At 36.3% G+C, this 20984-nt stretch overlaps 3 protein-coding genes across 3 annotated transcripts; 1 reads left to right on the top strand and 2 right to left on the bottom strand.

Annotated features, from left to right (window-relative positions):
• Nucleotides 1-1586: 1586 nt before the first annotated feature.
• On the bottom strand, nucleotides 1587-2745 carry LOC117906143 (FCS-Like Zinc finger 5). The gene is made up of 2 exons (XM_034819098.1): nucleotides 2319-2745; nucleotides 1587-1958 (listed from the first exon to the last, which is right to left on the bottom strand). The coding sequence occupies exons 1-2, from the start codon at nucleotides 2645-2647 to the stop codon at nucleotides 1814-1816; spliced, it is 474 nt and encodes a 157-aa protein (XP_034674989.1). The 5' UTR covers nucleotides 2648-2745; the 3' UTR covers nucleotides 1587-1813.
• A 7312-nt stretch (nucleotides 2746-10057) lies between these two features.
• Nucleotides 10058-13924, bottom strand: LOC117907845 (probable glucan 1,3-beta-glucosidase A). Its single transcript, XM_034821504.1, has 8 exons — nucleotides 13602-13924; nucleotides 13401-13520; nucleotides 13114-13311; nucleotides 12461-12619; nucleotides 11961-12130; nucleotides 10952-11107; nucleotides 10507-10859; nucleotides 10058-10419 (listed from the first exon to the last, which is right to left on the bottom strand). Exons 1-8 carry the CDS (start codon nucleotides 13845-13847, stop codon nucleotides 10238-10240), a joined length of 1584 nt encoding a protein of 527 aa, XP_034677395.1. The 5' UTR covers nucleotides 13848-13924; the 3' UTR covers nucleotides 10058-10237.
• A 3126-nt stretch (nucleotides 13925-17050) lies between these two features.
• LOC117907725 (pollen-specific protein C13-like) lies at nucleotides 17051-19655 on the top strand. The gene is made up of 2 exons (XM_034821368.1): nucleotides 17051-17273; nucleotides 19126-19655. Exons 1-2 carry the CDS (start codon nucleotides 17120-17122, stop codon nucleotides 19449-19451), a joined length of 480 nt encoding a protein of 159 aa, XP_034677259.1. The 5' UTR covers nucleotides 17051-17119; the 3' UTR covers nucleotides 19452-19655.
• The last annotated feature ends 1329 nt before the right edge of the window (nucleotides 19656-20984 follow it).

The following is a 20984-nucleotide window of genomic DNA, read 5'->3' on the forward strand; positions in this document are numbered from 1 at the left end:
GCAATTTGTTGATTTGTTGACACCCCCCAAAGCCTCTTCACCCGGGCCTTGAAAGTAATGCAACACCAAATTCCAATAAATTATGTTGTGCTGGAGACTGCCGCCTCATCAACAGCGATGCAGGCCCACTCTATTCTATTTGCTTAGAACAATGGACCTTTTTCCTTTTTATATTGTTGATGTGGGTAGAGAAGAGAACAAATGAAAATTCTATGGGGAAGCATTCGATCCCATTTTTGCTGTGTCGCAAAAATCCAATTGGCCAAATTGGGAGGCCAATCGCCCCACCCTTAAAAAACAAAATTCACTCACGCCTTCCCTACTTTGTTCCAGATTTCATATCTATTCCGTAGGGGCTTTGGTGTCATTACCCCTATCCCTATGTTGGTGCATCTTTAGCTTTATCCTACTTTCATTTTTATCCACCTTTATTGTTTACCCTCTGCATGCAAATCCCCAAGGCCAATATTTTATGACAAGATTACAGGACTGAGATGTAAAAATAATGCCATAGGAGGGGTATTAAAGAATTTCAAAAGATTCTGAGGTCAGAACTCATAGAGGACGCCCTTTCATTTTATAAAAATAAAATCAGTATGGTACAGATTGGGGACAAGGACTTGAAATTAATGCAAGTAAACGCGAGGGCTTTTTCTGGAGGTCGGGAAATCGAGGGGCATCAAGATGCCCATTGTTCTTCAAGGGGTCTTCCCTCCAAATAAACTATGCAAAATTGACGGTGTCTCTCTTATTCCACCTGATCCACGGTCCCATTTTTATTTTTATTTTTAAACAAAAAAAAAAAAACTGCACGTGCAAGTCCTCCTCCATATGTTATTTTTCAATCTTCGTACTTGAAATTAATTATGTGGATGAGTTGTAATGAGAAAAAAAAAAAAAAAATTACAACGACTGAGATTTCCAAGTCTGAAAAGTAGATTTGGTGAATTTTGAGGGAGTGAGGCGGTGAATGAGGTCTGAACGTGGCAAGGTGTGAAAAAGGGAAGAAAAATGGAAAATCATGCGGAACCATGATCAGATGGGACCAGGAGGACAAAAAGGGTGGGGACAATGGTATTGATTTAGGATGGCCCCACACCCACCACCCGAATCAGTAAAAAGACTTGCCTCCAAATGAATCTCTTTCTGTTGCTGTTGTATTGTGCGACGCCGGACCCACACCATGCAAATCTGACTAAGCCACAGATTCCTTTTTCCCTCATTTCCTCACTTACCTACGATTTCACATTTCACAGTTTATTACGATGTTGTCATTATGCTACATTGATTCTCAATCCGACATCCAGCAAACTTCACGGACCTGAAGAGTCATTAAATGCAATTTGCTTCTTCATGGTCTCTTGATATTTGATTAATGTTTGTGGTCATTATTTTCTCCAATAAAGTACCATCATGTATACATGATACAACCCCATGCATGGATCAAATTAATCAAAGGCCAGGAGGTATCAAGAAAACAATGGGGAATCTGATAGATACGAAAAACCCATCCCACTCAAATTTGGAGGAGAATCAATTGATCTTTTTTTCTTTCCACCATTCACGTGACAAAAGTTGAAATCAAATGGGACTTGTGAAATCGGGAATTTAATTTCTTCCATTAGTACCAAGATCGCGATTAACAGGAAAGAAACCAGGAAGAAGTACAGCGAGTTGAAGTGGTATATACGTTTGGACTTGGACCACATGAAATAATACTGGTTTCAAAACTTGCCCAATTTGCATACAGAGGTAACTGCAACCCACACCATATCTATAGCTTAGATATAAATCCCTTTTCCCCGGTGTGCCTTCAAATGGCGGCTACCGTCTCGCCTTCGGATCCGGCGGTGGATGCTGTGGCTTCCTTCTTTGAAGCTAATGAGCACTTCTCTTTTCTTTCGTCTTGGTTCATTTGCTGTTGCCTGCACTCTAGACTGCAGAAAGCGCTATCACCCCTGAAGAAAACAAAAATTCAACGTTTCCATCATATATTTTTCACATAAATTTTAAGCTTCCGAAAATTTAGGGCAAAAATCTCCGTCTACAGTTCCGAGTATTTGAGGAAGGAGATTTAGAAGCCGCCGGTCAACATTATTGAAGAAAACACTGAATTTTTAGAATTCAATGGAAAAAAAATATGGCTTTACAGAACGATGAACTTTTGATGATATGAAACAAAAAATCAAACCCAATAAGATGAACCTCGGAAAGGCTCAAATTATCTTCTTACAGCCCAAGAAAACTCAGCCCCAGAAAAAATTATCTGGAAAGATAAATTTTGAAAAAGAAAAAGGATTGTGAGAGTGATGGAGTACCGATACATGTAGATGTCACGGCCAGAGACCAAGCGGCGCTTGCAGAGGCAGCATGCTCTCAAGAAGTGAGAGTTGTCGACGAAATCAGCGGAGTAACGCCTAGGATTCCTGGGTGAGACCGCGGACAAGAAGCGATGATCGAATCCATATCCATCAACGCCACTGGGCTGTCTATACGGGTCACCTCCAAATCCAACTGATTTGGGGCGATCCTTGAAGGGGTTTTGTGAATCAGAAGGTGGTTGTTGAACGCTGTTCGGATCAAGAGTGAACTCAGTCATGCTTGTCGTTCTCTTCATAGGAGGACGTGGCCTCTTTCCCAACAACATCTTCTCTTCTGCTGCTGCTCCTCTTACTCCTCGTCTCTTCACCACCTCAAAGTCTAGAGAGAGAACGCTGTGGGAGAGAAGTAAAGGAGAAGGAGTGGAGAGGGGAAGATAAACGCAGGGCCAGAAACCAAGGAGCCAATCCGGACCGTTCATTACAAGTTTTAATGTGAAAATCCCACGTCATCCTTTTTTTTTTTTTCTTAATTAAGGCTTTTTTTTCCATTTTAAATGAAATGCTAGTCTTACTTTTTTTTTAATTAAAAATTTATTATTAATGTGATTATTCACTCCAGCGATGCTCCATGTCACATATGGATTTATGACCAAGCACATGCCCCTTAATTTTCCAAATATTTATTTCTCACATTATTAACTATTTTTTAAAAAAAATTAAAATTTCGAAATCATACTGTCCCACGAACTCTAATCAAAAGAAAACAGTTTTGTTTTAATAACGTTAATTTAATCATAGGTTCATCATCAATTTTAGGCATTATCCAAGGATTCATGCAACCTCAAATTTTATTCCTTTTATACAAATTAGACGTGGCAATTCGCTAGAGCAATTACCATTCTTAGAGAGTTGTTTTAATTGCTATTATCAGTGTAAAATACTTAACATATTTAGCATTTTTTTTTCCAATTCTACCTTTTACTCATCAGATATTCCAATTAAGTTCCTATCTTGTAATGTGAAAATTTTTGTCCAGGTTACATATATTCGACAAACAAGCAGGTAAACTGTCATTGGTTCATTGTGACATAATTTGATTTAGAATTTTGAACATAGTTTTGTCGCTCCAATAAATACTCGATGGTGGGTAGTGGCTGTTACCACCCAAGGGACGAGCGAGCAATACAGATCCACTGGTGTGGAGGAAAAGTTAGACAAAAGTTGTGAAAAAATCCGACGGAAATCGGGTTTTGCGGGTGCCTCGGTATGAAAAGATGGAAGGAAAGACGACATTGCTCATTTTTTACGATGGTCCGCGAAAAATGGGAAAGGTCTTAGAGTGGCACAAATGGGACGGTCCATGCCAAATACAAGCTATTATTATTATTATTTGTGATTACTCCCATCCAATGGCTATATTTGATCCTCGATGTAACAATGGAAAATGTTTTTCAATGACCATCTCGTTATTCAATGCTTAGATTTTAATTTTAATTTGTATGAGATGTAACAATTGAAAATGCTTTATAACAGTTAAGTGATTTTTCAACAATTGTTTTCATCTAAATTATGTTAATAAATATTTCTTGTATCAAAGATAGCTAACCTTTTATACCACCATCATTGGTTAGTAGCATAGATGAGAAAAGTCTCATCTAATTTAGGGTAATAAAGGTTGTCATAAACTACATCACCCTCTATTCAAAAAGAAGGTTGATTTGAATAAATTATTTATAAATGATAGATGGACATAGAATAAATTAAGTTGTATAATAATAATAAAAGTTAAACAAAAAATGTTTGATCGTCATTTTTAGGATATAGTAGTCATTGTTGGGGCAATTTTGAGCTACTATACTCGATTATTCAATGAGTGCACTCAAGCATTGATCCCATAATATCATTATTTACAAGTTAGTTTATGTAATGAAAGACGACGTCAAATATGTAAATGGTATAAATTGGATTGGATTCAAAATATCGTCAATAAACAATGAAATAAAACACTCACAATCCACCTTATGTAGTAAGTAATTATATTTATTGTCAAGTTACCAAACATAATAAATCTTAATATTTTGTAAGTTTTGCATAGTATTAACTCTTTTCTAATTATATTTCATTTTGTAGCTTATTATATAACTTAATCCAAGGTTAAATACAAATAGAGAGTTAGCACTATCCCGATCTAATTGATGTTATACATGTCATCATTGTCTAATTAACCTTATTGCTAAAATGCTTGATTAATTTAAAAAATACGGTAATATTGATGGTGTGATATTACAAACTGATACAAATTATAAGTTTTTTTTTGTCATTATATTTATAAATTTACTAAATATTCAATATTGTCATGTTAAATACATTAACTTATACTCTTTTGAAATGTAAAGAAAGGATTTAGGGATTAAATTATAATCGTTTCCAAGACAAAAATAGCTCTCGTTCAATATTTATCATGACTAGAAAAGTATAATGTTAAAACCAAAACATTTTAATTATGTATGTGCTCATGTCATTTATTTGTCTGCAATTCATTAGATTTATGTAAGCGAATAAAACTTCTAAACTGAGGAAGATAATCATTAAGATTTTATAATAAACTACATCATTTTCGACTTATAAGATGAATTAGAACATATTTATTTCAATCAACATGAAACAAAAGAATTGACTCGCTTGCCTAAGGTTTCTATAATTAGTTTTTTATTGTCACAACATGCAACTAAAGTTGTGAGATATGAAGTTTGAGAATGATAAAGTTGTAGATACATATTTCTTAAATCTCTTAATATTTCAACTGAGGATGAAGAAACATGGGAGGATTATTTGTTTCAATGGGTTAAACCCTTGCAATTAGATGATGATGATGAAAAATTAATCTGCAAATTATCATACGAGCTTAATGTTGATGTTAAAAGAATTTTGTTTAAAGTTCAGAATGATAGATGTGGGGGTGAACCATATTCATTTAAGCAAACAATGACACGATCATCACAACCTCTTTGTGTTGATTTTATTAATGCTAACTACAGTAATAATAATTGTATGTTTGGTTTTAATTATTCCATCTTTACAAAAAAAGGAGATGATGAAGATGGTGATAAAAATGACAATGATAGAGAAGATGTTGCATAATATGACCAAAGTCAATATTCATTGATCTCATTCATCAGTGATGTCAATTTTACACACAACACGCAATATGGAAAAATATGGTTTTAAAGGAGCTAGTCTAGACATAAGAGCGATTAAAACATCATATAAATAAATGAGACAATTAAAGATGACAACATTTGACGATGAGTCATTTTTTACGGTTTTAAAACCATGAAAATAGGATCTTAGTCACTCATCAAACAAATCTAACATTTATACTCCTTATATCATAAGTTATTAACAACTTTGTTCACATCACGAGATAAACTAAAGTTTAAGTTTTGATGGTTATGGTATATTATTCTCTTATACAAATGTCGTATGACATTGTAAATTAGATGCAATAAGAATTTTAAACAAACACATGGGTGAACTTGGAGTTTTTTTATAGTGAACAAAGTAAAAATAAAACCTATGCATGACATGTTGATAATTACTATCAATATTATAAATACTCTAAATTATGATGCTAATATTCTTTTCATCGAGATAGTATTCTTTCATCCTTAAGTATTATGGAACCACATTTGTCCCTATTTTAGTATTAGATGAAATCATTAAAATGTAATTTATAAAAATTATTAATATTTAATGAAAACAAATATTTAACCTACATTAGTATTAGAATACATTATCAAAATTTATATTTCTTATCAATACATATTTTATTATTACCAAATATCTTAAATTTTATCATACATATATTTTTTTTAAAATAAAATAATTTTAATATGTATATTATTACTTATTTTATCATTTCTTAATTTTTTAAAATATTTTTATGGATTATGATAAAAATTGGCCTCCAATATTCCATTACCTTGCAATATTTTCATTATTGTTCATAGAATTTTGGAAATTTAATTTTGCATTCTTTTTTGGTTTATTTTGATAAAAAATGTTCTTATTATTTTTATTTTTATTTTAAAATAATATTTTCATTTAAAACAAATTATAAATACTTAAAATAGTTGATGATATTTATGTAAAGAATAGATTATTTTTCAAATAAAAACATAAATATATATATATATATATATATATATATATATATATATATATATATATATATATATATATATTTGGGCTAATTATCAAAGGTCTTGGAAAAAGTTTATTTAATTTTTTATAACAAAAATATTCTAGTCCGTGATATGGATTTTTACGCTTTATTATGATGTTGGCACCAGTTTGGAGGTGTGTGATATGTTTCATGCGTGTGTGAAAAGCTGAAAACTAAAACAAGTGGCAGTTACAGTCTTACTCTTACAGAGGTGGGAATGTAAAACTTGGTACGACCGACTGGACCAGTAAGCGGATCTGTCCGTGTGAAGTGTCAGTTTCAGCGCCTGTCACCACTGTGCCTCAATTATTTGTGGGGTCCAACCCTGGTCTGGCCACCGGATCTAAATGGACTTACAGCCTTAAAAATTAAAATATAGGCACTATTTTGTATTTAAAATTTTGAATTCGGGGCTCGAAGTTAGGAATTTAAATTGTGTGCTTTTTCTTATATTTTGTGCTTCGTATTACAACCTTAAAATGCATGATTATTATATTTAGTTCCTCAAATTACGGCTTTCCATCAATCAAACAACCAAGAAATATGGTGTCACTAACTCAATTGATGCAACCCATTTATTAGTATTAATGGGACTTTGATATCTGTCATGTTTTTAAAATCTTAAGACATAGATGAAGGGGCACCCTCCTCATTATGAGGTGTGAACTTCATTTTAAAGAGGTGCCATAAGAAGAGTATAATGGTGAGCAACCGACAGAGATGACAAGAAGACCTTTGGGGCATATCTAGGACTCAAATTTTGTAGGATGGTGTATAGAAAGATCCTCATCCACTAAATGGGGGAATAGGATTTTGGGCAGCCAAAGATGGCAATACCGAAATGGAAAGAAACCAAATCCCAGAAAAGAAATAGAAGCTAATAATGCAGCCTTGAGTTGGACCCAGCCACATCCTTCTGACTCCCAGACTGGCAGTTTCAAGTGGCTAACATTCAAGGCAAATCTACACATCCGGTCCCTTGCTCAACCACTTTAGGTTTTCTACTTCCCTCTTTTGAGATTTTTATATATTTTTAATCAGAATAGTATCCATTTTCTTAATCCTAGCAATGAAATTTCAGAGACCCAACAAAATTCAAGAGAAACCCCACAAGGCTTTGGTAACTCATAGTGCCATTAATCATATTATTTATGGTAATGTTTTGATTCACACCATTATATTAAGATCAAGTACAAAAATACGAACAAGCTATACTGGTTGAGTATGGAGACAGGAGACTTGGGGGGTATTTGGGTACCCAAACACCAGATGAAGTAATAAGTTACTTCATAAGACTAGCACTAGGGAATTCCTCACTGAGTCCCCACTTGGATGTCCTTTTTTGTTTCTGATTTCCAAGAAAATATTATTCCATTACAACAAGCAGGGTGTCATTTCAACTGGAAAGATGTTACTGAGGCTACCAGTACTAGCTTCCATATCGGGTGACACAGAAAAGGAAAAATTAAAAGTGCCCATGATGGTTACAGCTTACAAGAAACAGAGTGGAAAGATGAAAATCTGCCCAAGTACTATACTAAGAGATTCCAAAGCAGGAGTTATATCTTTGTTATGGGTAAATGTTTTTAACAAAGTAATAGTTGATGTGTAAGCACATCATCCAGATCATATCAAGGGAAAGTTTGATTATTTTTTGTTGTGTGTCATGTCTGGTACTAATGAAAATCATCTGTTAGACAGATCACGTATCTTAGCAGGAGGAAAAAAATAACTTTCACCATATTAGTTTCTGGATGCTTTCATTTCTTTCCAAAGAGATTTGGATCTTTAAAGTTTATTGAAGATACTTAGCTCAAATGATTAAATTGTAAGTAAGGAATATCTGTTTTTATCATCAATTGTTGTAATTTTTTTTTTTTTTTTTAGTACGAAGTCGAGGTAAATGAAAGTTATAATTCTTTGCTGCTTTTCAGCAATGGGAAATGAGTCATTTCCAACAAATTTGATTCTAGATGTGTTAACTCATGGTCACTTAGGGAAGAAGGTAGGATATATAATGAATCAATTAGGAGAACATAGGGAATATTTGTGAGACTTTATAGATTTTCATAATTTTCCCATTAGATCACCTTTGACAAATTTCAAATGTCGACATTTCTTTTTTTCAAGGAAGTCAGGCTACACTTTCCCCTTAAATATTTGTCTATTATAAAATTGGCTTTCCAAGTCTTTGTAACATATTGGACATCATTAGTAAAGATTTGACATGGTTCCTCCTTAAAAGGGAACCCACTTTTCTTCTCTCTTGTCACCTAAAGGTGCTAAGAAAAGAAAGCACATCACACTTTTTCACCTCCATGGCACAATACAATGTAAGAAGACTTGTGAGTGGAAGATGCTTATGCTTATGCTGATGCTGGTTACCAAAAGTGCACATTGTTTAACTCAACAGCTCAGTTGCAGATGAGGATTTTCAAAATTTACCACATATTGCTTTTGGGTTTCACCACTTTCACAATGCAAAATGCTCCCAGCTTTGGTCTCTATCATTTCCATCTTTTCCCCTTTTACTAGCGGTATGTGTGACTGTGTCACATTCCATCAAATAATATTGGTAGCTGGATCTAGCAATTATTTTAAAGTTAGCTATGAGGGTCCTCTAAAGGGTCCCATTTTAATTAATGGTCTTCCATTCTAGACCTTGGAACCCACGCATGTGAATAGCCCAGTTGAATATGAGGTATGCTAATGTCATGACCATTTATTTCCCTTGAATTGGCAAGAAATGGTTAGGCAAAGCAGTTGCTTAGGTCCTAAGTACATCCAAAAGTGGGTGTGGGGATGGTGAAGTCGCTTCCTCGATGACTAGTACTGAATGGTAGGGGCACCCACCAGCATTACCAAAAAATATCTTCCTTAACCATGATGATCATTAGGCTAGTTCATGAAACACATGATTCGGTTGTGCTGGGATGATTTTTTGTTTTTACTTTTGGTGTTTTCATTATAGTTCAATATAAAATCTCATCCCATTTGTGGTAATTGATGCTCCCACCAAAGAGGGGCATTCACCACAACTTTGTGATGCTAGCATAAAGGTTGCCGCCCCTTTTGCCATGGACTCCACTCTGAATTTTATTTTTCTGGGTTTCATTTGTGGTAGTAAAGGGTTAGTGCCCAATTCACACAACGGACACATTATTTGCGGTCTCTCTTATTAGTTATTAGTTCCATGACTGAATTCCAATACTCAAATATTGCGCCGATTGGGACTCTCACAAGCAGTTTGGAGTTTTTAAACGAGGCAATGCCTTCTCTAAAGGTAAACAGTCGGACCAATTAAATGCCTGCTTCCAGGCTTCCAGCTTTTGGGTGTATTTTGCTTTCGTTTTTGAAAATGCAGATTACAGTTTACTATAGATCTTTGATCCGTTGGATGTTCATGACCAACCAAGTGGATTAACCAGGTCTCTATTAGTGTGCATGGGCAAGCCCATGTTGAACCAATCAAGCTGTGAATGTTGAGATGGATTCCGACCTGCTTATCTTATGGGTATTTGAAAATTAATGGAGACCATTATTTTATATTCATGAGTCTGTCACAGTGTTTAGTAGTCCATACTCCATTAATTGTCCTTGAGCATGTTGCAGAGATGCCCTTTTCTTCTTTCCAATGGTAATAAGTTATAACACAAAAACTGCAAATGTAAATTGATAATGGTGTTGAAGTCTAAAGCTTGATGTAACCATTGTTGATCATCCACTCTAGGCTCCAATGGTTGTTCACGTTCTTCAGAGTCCAGTAAGCCCACCCAAAAGTTGCCCGCCCAAACACCTTCAATTGTGCCTCTGCGAATCTCTGGTAGTCCTTCTTTGTAGCTCCCTCAACTTTCCATTCTACCACCCATTCCCCTGCATTAAACATCAATCTAGTTCATTAATCGAATCCACTGATAAACAAAACTACAAAGTCAATATTTTCAGGCATGAGTACTTTACCAACAAAAGTGAGAGGCCCATTGGAAGTGGTTACACGCCCCAACTGTGCTGATCTGTTGGTGTTGACGAAATCAATATTCTGTTGGACAGTCATGTGGTCAAACTTATCTTCGAAGAGGTTGTAGTAATGGACGTCAATGACTGCTCTACTTAAGCCACTGGTGAGAGGAAAGAGCTCCCTCGAATCAGCTGGTCCTAATCGGTTTGACATGACCACATAAGCTGTCAAAGAATGCTTCCGCACAGCTTCATAACCGGCCCTGTAGTACTTGGTAACCATTTCTAGAGTTGCTCCCGGTGATAGAGGCTCATTTATCAGCTCAACTGCATAAAGGCTGGGGTTGTTGGCGTACCTATTTTGAACATAATAGCAGTTGAAAACAAGGTTCAATCCTGACCTATTCCATTACCCAGTTATAGAAAGCTTACTGTTTGTGTTATGTACCTGGCAGTTAAGAATTCTATAACGGCCACGGTCTTTTGTATGTTCTGGTCAGTCTTCCCCCATTCCTGAGACCCGTCTCTGGAAGCACTATGTTCCCAACCGTTCTGAGAACCCGGTGCTGCATGTAGATCAATTATAACATTCACCTTATATTTCCTGGAAACGGAAACAGAGCAACACAACCAGATGAAGAAAAGTCAGTTTTCTAAGCATGAATTGAAACAACCAGTCCTACAGCCTAATTCTAGTATATTCAAGTTTGGTTCATTTTACTCTTTGAACTCCAACTGGTTCTCCCAGCTGAATTTAGCATGCTAATTAAAGTAATTCTTCCCTTTTTTAGTGTGTGTGGGTAAGTGGTACATTTATATCTATAGTAATCCAAATTTATGATGGCAGTAGATTCTAAAAGTTACCAGATTCTTTTTATCATACATACTTCATATTTGCAACTCTTTCCTTTTTGTTATCCCATGGGAATATATTACCACAGCTACATAATGCCTAGTTCTCGTGTCTGTTGCATCTTGACTTGTTAAGCCATGGCGCTTGAACTCCCCTATTTGGAAACACTTAATTGGCTTCAACGCAAAGCTTGGGGTTCAGCTGGTTCCATTGGCACATTTAATTCAGCCAATATATTAGGTCACATTAGCCTAGGTTGCACATGATGACATGAGAATACCATACATCTGCTGTTACCAATGGCTTTCCTGTAACAATCCCTGCTGAGATTTAAAACTAGCCAATCTTGCCAGAGCAATAGTGGGGACAAATTTAATAAAATAAGACAACTTCAAGTGCATGCTAAAGTTTGTGCCTGAGAGGAGAAATTAGGACCTCTATGACCCTTCGTTGGGTTGGGTTGTGGCAAGAGTTTCTGGGGGGTAAGTTTAGGCCAACTAGTCAAAAGTCCCAGCGCAAATTCCAAGATTGGATATGACTATCAGCCCTGGTCCCAGGCCCTAGATAGTGGCGTTGGATGAAATTAAATAATAAATATACATACCGAGCCCAAGTGAAGGCATTGTCAAGGGCGTACAAAGACCCTCCAACAAAAGGAGATGGAGGTGTTGGATCACTTGCTATCCACCATCCAACAGGAATCCTCACTGCATTCAATCCATTTTCTGATATGAACTTGAAGTCATCTTCCACAATGAATGTGCTCCAGTGCTCCTGTTATGTACGTTGGAATAACAACCACAAGTCTAAAAATTAATGGTAGAATTGATGAGTCCGTGGATTTGCATATCCAAGGATGAAAGGTGTTGGTGGATTCGCAATTGTTGACTGGGAGAATTGAGGTGAAAAACTTTCCACATCCTGATGATAGTGGACTACCCATTGGAGTCTTTTTATTAAAAAAGAAGTCAATGGATAAAAAGGCATTTGGCTTCAAAAACATGGCAAGATTTCAAGCAGTGTAAGAAACAATTAAACCCTACAATTTGATAGAAAAAAAAAGGTCGTAAATGAACCTGGTCTTATAACATGCATGTCTCTTACCTTCATGACTTGAGGAGCTTTGTCTGGGCCATAGCCGTTAGTGACTTGAAACTCGCCTTCCAAGGCTACATTGACGGTCATCACAAACACCGTGGGATCATCATCACCCCATCCACCGTCTCCTGCATAATCAGCTGTCACCAGCTCCTCTGTCTTCGCCTGTATGTCAATTTCACTTCGTCTAAAATCTGAAATGTCTCAACGCCAAGATTGAAAGAAAACTGCTGCTCTAACTGTGGGCAATTGGAGTTTGGATAGCACCACGAACTCAAGGAAATAAATTCTGAATCTCTTGAACAAACTAGAATTTAGGGCTTGATGTTGAAATACTTTCTTATTAATTCAAAGAAAAATTTTGGATGAAGTCAGGCAGTAGCTAGTTTTCACTTTTCAGTATTTCATGTCATTGGGGCTTTGACCGAAATGAATCAAATGATTGAAAGTAAAATCCAGAAAACGTCAAGTTCGTTCATTTTTCTTACTCCCAAATAATAGTCTTCTTTGGCTGTTTTTGTGTCGGCATATAAAGAACTAGTTGAAAACTAACAACGCATATGAAGCTGGAGGGCGTGTAAACCAAGGCCTATATTTTGTTATCTTGTGTGCATATTCCAAGGACAAATATCCATGACCAAAATAAGAAAGCCAATCACCTGTAAGAAGAACCCATTAGGTGCTTTGATTCGCACCCGCTTCGAATCATCTGGGTTCTTCACGATCTGGAATGTTTCGGATCCACCAGGGGTGTTTGAAACTGCTACTATATCGATCCCATTGCCGGCAGTGTCTAGTCCCATGAACTGTTTGTTGAAGACTCTAAAATGGAAAGCGGTTTCATTGATCCTCCACAACTATCCCAAGCAAGGAACAGAATGCCTCAATCAACTCCAATCAAGTTAGCAAATAATAGATTCAAATCATATACAAGAAGCTAATTTACTCTAAATGTTTCCCAGCCCGAGGCCGCTGTTCGATTCACAACTATGATTGTTCCACCTCCCGTCTCTGCGCAGAGATACTTCCCAATTGTTACTGACTTGAACTGGAGTTCAGTTCCATCCTGCATATTAGAGGAGATGCAATATAACTGAGAAATGGACTATGAATAGGAGGGCATGCAGTAAAGTCATGTAGCACAAACCAGGAAATCTTTGTTGGGAATGCCATCAAAGAGAGATGGCTTAATCCAACCTTCTGTAACCAGCCAACCTCCAAGATTTACCGCTTTAACTTGAAAATTGGGATTTACTCTCCCATAAGAAAGAGACAGTATACAAGAAAAGGCTGCGCATAGAATGCTCAGTAGTTTAGTTGTTGAGGCGCCCGTCATATGATCTTTCTTTTGGGTTTTCACTATTGGATGTACTGGCCTGCTTTGGGATCGCATGCATATATATTGACTACCCGCTCGGTGTCAACAATCTGGAAACTGTGACCCATAATTAGGAGTTGATGATCTGCATTGGTTGAAGAGTTGAATTTGCAAGTCTTAATTTATTTGAGCTAGGGGGGTGATGTAATGTATCAACTCCAGACAAAATAGTATTCAACTTCTGCAGTCAATATTCTGCTTTTTAAGTTTATGAGAGTTAGGTCACGTTCCTTTTCAACATGATCGTGATGGGGAAGACCAATTATAAAATTAGTTGGCAGGCGGAGCCTAGAGATGGAGTTGGATTAAGTCTACCATTTGAAATATGATATTTTCGGTTAGGATCCTTTTATTTGAGTATACATAAAATCAAGCAATAGGATGATGACACAATCAATAGGAAAAATAAGGGGCATAATATTTTACTCGATTCTGTAAAACAGAGACTGAATATTAGATAAGCTCTTCCTCATATTAGCCTAAGGGCATGTATACATGTTTGAATTAGTTGAAAAATGAAAATTCTTTGCTCTCTCCTGCTGCCGTCTCCCATTATAAGCTTGGCACTATAGTTTAATGTACTGAGCTGGCCTTTCTTGCATGTCCATACCAGCTCAGACTTTATGGAATTTTGCTAACAGTGAAGTCTTCATGGAAGGGGTAAAGCTTATTCTGTGAGAGTTTTGGCAAGCTAGCAATGGTACCTTCCTTGTATCTTTCCGCTAACTCTTGTGCTGCTCCTTTTTCCTTTTTTGGTTCCTATAATATAATGTTTCCTTTCTGTAAATAAATTTACAAGCACTACTACCATCCATATAGACCTAAGGACTTGTAGGCGTCTCTCACCTTCCTATTCAATACAGATAAATTAATCTGTACAAATTGGAAATGGATATCACCATTATCGAAAAACTAAAAAGACAATAGATTATGAAATGAAAAGGGGAATCCACGTGAGTGGGTGGGTGGGAGAGAATGAGATGCCTGCTTTTGTATGTGCCCAGAAGAATCGAATGAACAGGCTTGTTTATTATATCGTGGAAGTGGAAGTGGAAGTGGGAGAAAAAATATTCATTTATGATGATGGTTGTGTTTACCAACTTCTTTAGGAAAGCCACCACTACTGCTTCCTCAGAGACATTACAAGTCAACGAAGATGAGGTTGCAGCGGCAGTGGGGAAAACCAGTGAACGTCCCACTCAACTAACTGGCACAATGGACCAAGAAGAGTGTTCCATTACCACATATATCAGTGGACAACTCCAATTTTTTTTGCTTTTGATATTAATAGCCAATCAAGCCACCAATATGCGACATTGGTTTTGCTCAACTACAATGTTCTTGGGCTTATAACTCATCAAGTGGGGAAAATTCCGTAGTTACAACGTGAGCTCAAAATCTGAACTCTTTTGAAGTCTACAAAAAAACTTGGTTAAATCATATTCAAAACACAAAACACAAAACTCAAAGAATTGAAACATTTTGATTGCATAATTCTTTCTGGTTGGATGACAATTTTTAGCAGGCAGCAAAGCATTGGTAAACTGGTTCTAGTTCTTCCCTTCTGACAATTCTGCTTTGGTATCTTTTTCCTATTTATTGTTCTTAACTTTTTTGCCTTGAAGCATCTTATGGTTAAAAGGATCCATGGAATTCCTTCCTCTTGGCCTTTTTCTTATGCGTGCCAAAGTCTCCTGGACATCTGATAGATTGGACGAGCTAGACTTGCGGTTGTAAAATAAGTAACGTGGAAGAATGTTTAGTAGTAATAGCTAGTATCATAGATGAATTCTTGTTTTAATCCATAACATCAAAGGTTATATATAATATGACTATTTTTACGAACAAGGATAATGATAAAGATGATACATTTTCTACCCTACTGTGTAGAAGAGGACATTGGCAACGAGGATGAGATCTACAAGAGGAAAACATATAGAACCAGTAGAGCACTCAATTTCTCTACAAAGGTTTGGTGAAGAAATAAGAATGTAACGTTTGATAAAACAAACCCCTAACCATAGAATGAAGGGGTTCATTGCCATGCAAATAGGCTGTTCCTAAACATACTTTTTGGATCACTAGGCAATCAGAATAGAAGAAAATATGATCATTTTGATTCAAAACCTCCAATGTTGTTGATCGAGCGGCCCCATGATCTATGAAGTTCCCTGAATCACCGAGCTCCGTAACATGCGGGGCAGTGGTGGGTGGGCTTGTTGGAATTGCAGACTGATAGCTTGACCCACTAGAAGGAGAAAGAGCATCCTTTTCAATTCCATTAAAAATCTTTGAATTCACAATCAAGATTTGCGGTGTAGCGGCTGTTGACCACGGAAATATGACAAATCATAAACAGTGGTTGAGAAATTTAATGATTGGGATGCAGTGGCTATTTATGAATGCATGGAAATTCAAATCCATCTATAATTTCTTATTTGAACATTTAGCATCCAAACAAGACTGCCAAGCTAGTTTGAAAATTAAAAGCAAAAGTTCTCAAAAGCTGTGTTTACGTGATGGTAACCTCGGGTAGGAAGGTGTGGCTGATGTAATATTTTGAAGATTCAATTGGTTTTCTTTTTTTCTTTTTTCTTCTTTTTAATTTATTTAAACAATTTTTTCTATATCTTTGATTTATGTTGGAACGTGCAACATGAGTGGAATAATGCGTATGGGCTCAATTCTTCTTCTACACCGGAAACTGGAAAAATGGACGGTCCATGGGCCGTTTTTTGGGATTGTTGTTCGAAAATGAAGAGACCCAAGGTGTTTCAGGCCCATTCACAGATATTGTATCTAGAACACAAGTCTGGGCCGTGGGCTTGAAGTTGTCAAGAATGCTCATCTTTTGCCACGTTTGGGAAACAGAAACAGCAAAGTTAGGAGACAATTGTGTGGGGCCTGGACAGAGCACCGACACAGACAGCTGGAATCCAATGCAACCCTGTATATGCTAATCAAATGATTCAAATCTTCTTTTACGCGATATTTTGAACAAAACCCCCCAAAATCACTTTAAAAAGAATGGCATGGACGTAATTAACCAGGATAATCAATACTCACCCAACGGAAAGCACGAAAGCAAAAGACGTTAACAACCCTGCACATTATAGGTGAAATGACCACAACACCACTAAACCATTACGTGGCGCGCCGTCAGCGAGTGTGCCGCTAGATCGCTCACGACGCTCAGAACCAGCCGCTTTATTCCATCCTTCACTTATCTTCAGTGACTGGAGGGTAGAGCAGAGTGTACAATCTTCTCTTCAATCTCACTGTGAAGCATGGGGAGACTAATGCTCTTGGTAGCGCTCTGTGTGCTCCCGGCGCTCGTTAGCGCGGGCCGCCCTGTTTCGCAGCCGTTCGTGCTACAAGGTCGGGTCTATTGCGACACCTGCCGTGCCGGTTTCGAGACCTCCGCCACCACCTACATTGCCGGTGCCAATCATCCATCTTTCTTAATTTGTTTTTGTAAAATTTCCTTTTTCGTTTTCTCTGTCATTTTTTACATTGATCTGATATTCTAGAATAGATATGAGATTTGTGCTACTTTGTGGTGTAGCATCTGATGTGCGCCGTGGGTGATGTGTTTGGGATTTGATGTATTTTTCTGCTACGGATCTAGGCTTCGATCTATCTGCTGAACAGCCGTTGATAAGAAGTTCTAATTTTTTGCTTCTGTTTGGTGCTAGAAAATCTTGATATTTCAGATACCAGGCTGATTTTTATTTTTATTTTTAAAAAAAATTACTGAAAGATGTGATCAATCATTGGTCTTGCATTGATTTAACCCTAGGTGCAATTGGCTCTTGCGCGCAAATAATGTATTAGAGATCCGTCATTATCCAGATTTGTGCATTTGTTGGGAGTGGAGAGCAGCATGGGCCTAAATGTGGGCATATGCTATGTTTTATATGAGTTTTGCATGTTGCTTTCCTAATAAATACAGGAAATTTGAGACCATTATATCATATGGGGGCATAATGCGCAATTGGAGCCCATAGTTACGCACAATTGGATCCGAAACCAAAAAGGGGGAAAAAGGTTGGCAATTGAGTCGGAAAAGGTGCTAATTTAGGAGGTAGATTAGTCACCAGGAGATATATGCTATAGATCATTCATATGCATTGTGTACGTTAGTGGCCTTAGTGTATTGTTTCAACACAGACGTAAGATGTTGGTTACATTTAGAAGTACTCGTGTCTGTCAGTTAGTGTTTTGTGAATTGGATTTATATGCATTACTAGTGTTGTTTGTGTGTAGAGAAGAATCATGGAAAGTAAGCTAGTGTTCCATTATATCCTAAATCTCATAATAAACTAATTCTTCTGTATTTTTCCAATACTGAACTTTGACTGGTTGATGAGTGTCTAAACAGGTGGATAAAGGTGTCATGTGGAGAATTGTTTTATATGCCAATGACATGGGATGCATATTGATGACTTATATGGGTGGTAATCTACTTATGGGCAATTGGAGCCCATAGTTATGCACAATTAGATCTGCAATCAAAAGTGGGGGGAAAGGTTGGCAATTGAGTCGGAAAAGGTGCCAATGTAGGAGGTAGATTAGTCACCAGGAGATATCTGCTATAGATCATTCATATGCATGGTGTACATTAGTACACAGACATAAAATGTTTTACATTTGCACTCGTGTCTATCAGTTAGTGTTTTGTGAATTGAATTTATATGCAATACTAGTCTTGTTTGTGTGTAGAGAAGAATCATGGGGAGTAAGCTAGTGTTGCATTATACCCTAACTCTCATAATAAATTAATTCTTCTGTATTTTTACAATACGGAACTTTGACTAGTTGATGAATGCCTAAACAGGTGGATAAAGGTGTCATGTGGAGAATTGTTTTATATGCCAATGACATGGGATGCATATTGATGACTTGTATGGGTCTTAACATTTTGAAGATAAACTATGGTAATCTACCAAGTGAGTGGTAGACATGTGGACATATGGTTACATTTCGACTATAGAGAGAAATGTCCCAAATACCATAGATGTAAATGCATGATCCACCTTGGTGGAGAGGGCACCAAAGAGCTGATCCTATTTAAGAAGTCCTTATGATGCCAAGTTTGATCAATTACTATTTTATAATTCATTTTAACTCTTTATCTATGCAAGGTTAAGTTAGAGCACAACAATATAGTTGGTCCAGGAGGTGGTCTAGATGGTTGGATTCATAGGATTCTTATCCCAGACTGATCGACTGATCTAAAGTTTGTGCGTGAATATGCAATAAGCATTGATATTTTTGTATCTGTACTCAATAGGTGCCAAGGTCAGAGTGGAATGCAAGGACAGGAACTCTATGCAACTACTATACAGCATTGAGGGGATAACAGACTCAACAGGAACTTACAAGATCATGGTCACAGAAGACCATGAGGATCAGCTTTGTGATGCTGTGCTTGTTAGCAGCCCCCAGAGTGATTGTGCATCAGTTGACCCAGGACGTGACCGTGCTGCTGTGATCCTCACCCGTTACAATGGGATTGTGTCAGACAACCGCTACGCCAATTCAATGGGCTTCTTGAAGGATCACCCAATGTCTGAGTGCACCCAACTTCTCCAGCAATACCAGGAATTCGAAGATTAGAGTATGTTTTTTAGTTCTTGTTGTGGGTCTGATCGATTAGGCTTGCCGGACCATTTCTTTTACCTGTCATATGATATATGTATGGTTTTATCAAGTTATCTTAAGTGTTTGGATGACTCTGGTGGTGTTCCTTTGCTGAAGGACCCCGTTAAAATTATATTACTTGCTGTCACTTTTGGCACTAGTGTGTTGCATTGCCCCTTTGTCCTGCTTAATTCTTCCATTCTCCTTCTCTTTTTTTGTTTTTCTGTTTAATCTTCCTAGTTTCTAGAAGGAGCTAGAGATCCAACATCTTTTAGAAATCCTGCTATGCAGAAGAAGTGGACCAGAGTTACAATTGCAAGAAACCTCTAAATCGAAAGATGAAAGGAGACTAATACGCTAAGTTTAAGTTGTTTGGGCTGATTTTGCTCATCACATATGACTCTTTGCTCTAATATGCCAAGCCTTCTTAGTGTGATTCACCCGAGATGTTCTTCACAAGCTTAGCTGTTAGCTCTGCTGGTTTAACTAGGCTTAAACAGATGTTGATTTCTTGATGGAAATTCTTATTGACTGTCAGGCTGAGCTAGGGTAAAGAACAATAATAATAAGAATAAAAATAATGACAAATATTTCATAAGGGTGAATGTCCATGTCATGAGCAACAAAGCTCAGAAACTGTGCTTGCATACTCGGTACCTCTTTCCACACTGAATTCAAGGATTTTGCTTGCAATAATTATGGTTTAAATAACTTTTATTGGTCGTTTTCTAGGCATTTGTTGTAGGGAAAATTGGGATAGGTGTTATAGAATAAAAATATTTTAAATAAAATATTGTAAAATCAAAATGTCACGGAAGCAAAAATATTTTATTGGTCATTTTCTAGGCATTTGTTGTTGTAGGGAAAATTGGGATAGGGTGTTATTGAATAAAAATATTTTAAATAAAATATTGTAAAATCAAAATGTCACGGAAGCAAAATATTTTATTGGTCATTTCTAGGCATTTGTTGTTGTAGGGAAAATTGGGATAGGGTGTTATAGAATAAAAATATTTTAAATAAAATATTATAAAATCAAAATGTCACGGAAGCAAAAATATTTTATTGGTCATTTTCTAGGCATTTGTTGTAGGGAAAATTGGGATAGGGTGTTATAGAATAAAAATATTTTAAATAATAGGATTAACTTTTTTGTTTTTGAATATAAAAAAACTAAAATAAGTTTTATTTAACATTAGGAAATTTTTCATTAAAAATCATATTTATGCCCTTTTATCAAATAATAATTTTTATTTTATAAAATAAAAAATGTCACGGAAGCAAACAAAATTAATTTTATAAACATAAATATATAAATTATCAATAATTAATAACTATTGATATTATTTTATAAGACCTTAAAGTTATAATTCTTTCTTTGTCGATCCTTGTGAAGAACTTCCTTCTATTAACATATTTTCACTCTCATTTTTAATAATAATTTTAGTTTTATAAGAATTCTTATTTGTTTTCACTTTTTTTTAATCAGTATAGTGCTGAAATTTTTCA

This window comes from Vitis riparia, chromosome 18, assembly GCF_004353265.1.
Source record: "Vitis riparia cultivar Riparia Gloire de Montpellier isolate 1030 chromosome 18, EGFV_Vit.rip_1.0, whole genome shotgun sequence".
In the NCBI taxonomy this organism is placed as follows: Eukaryota; Viridiplantae; Streptophyta; class Magnoliopsida; order Vitales; family Vitaceae; genus Vitis; species Vitis riparia.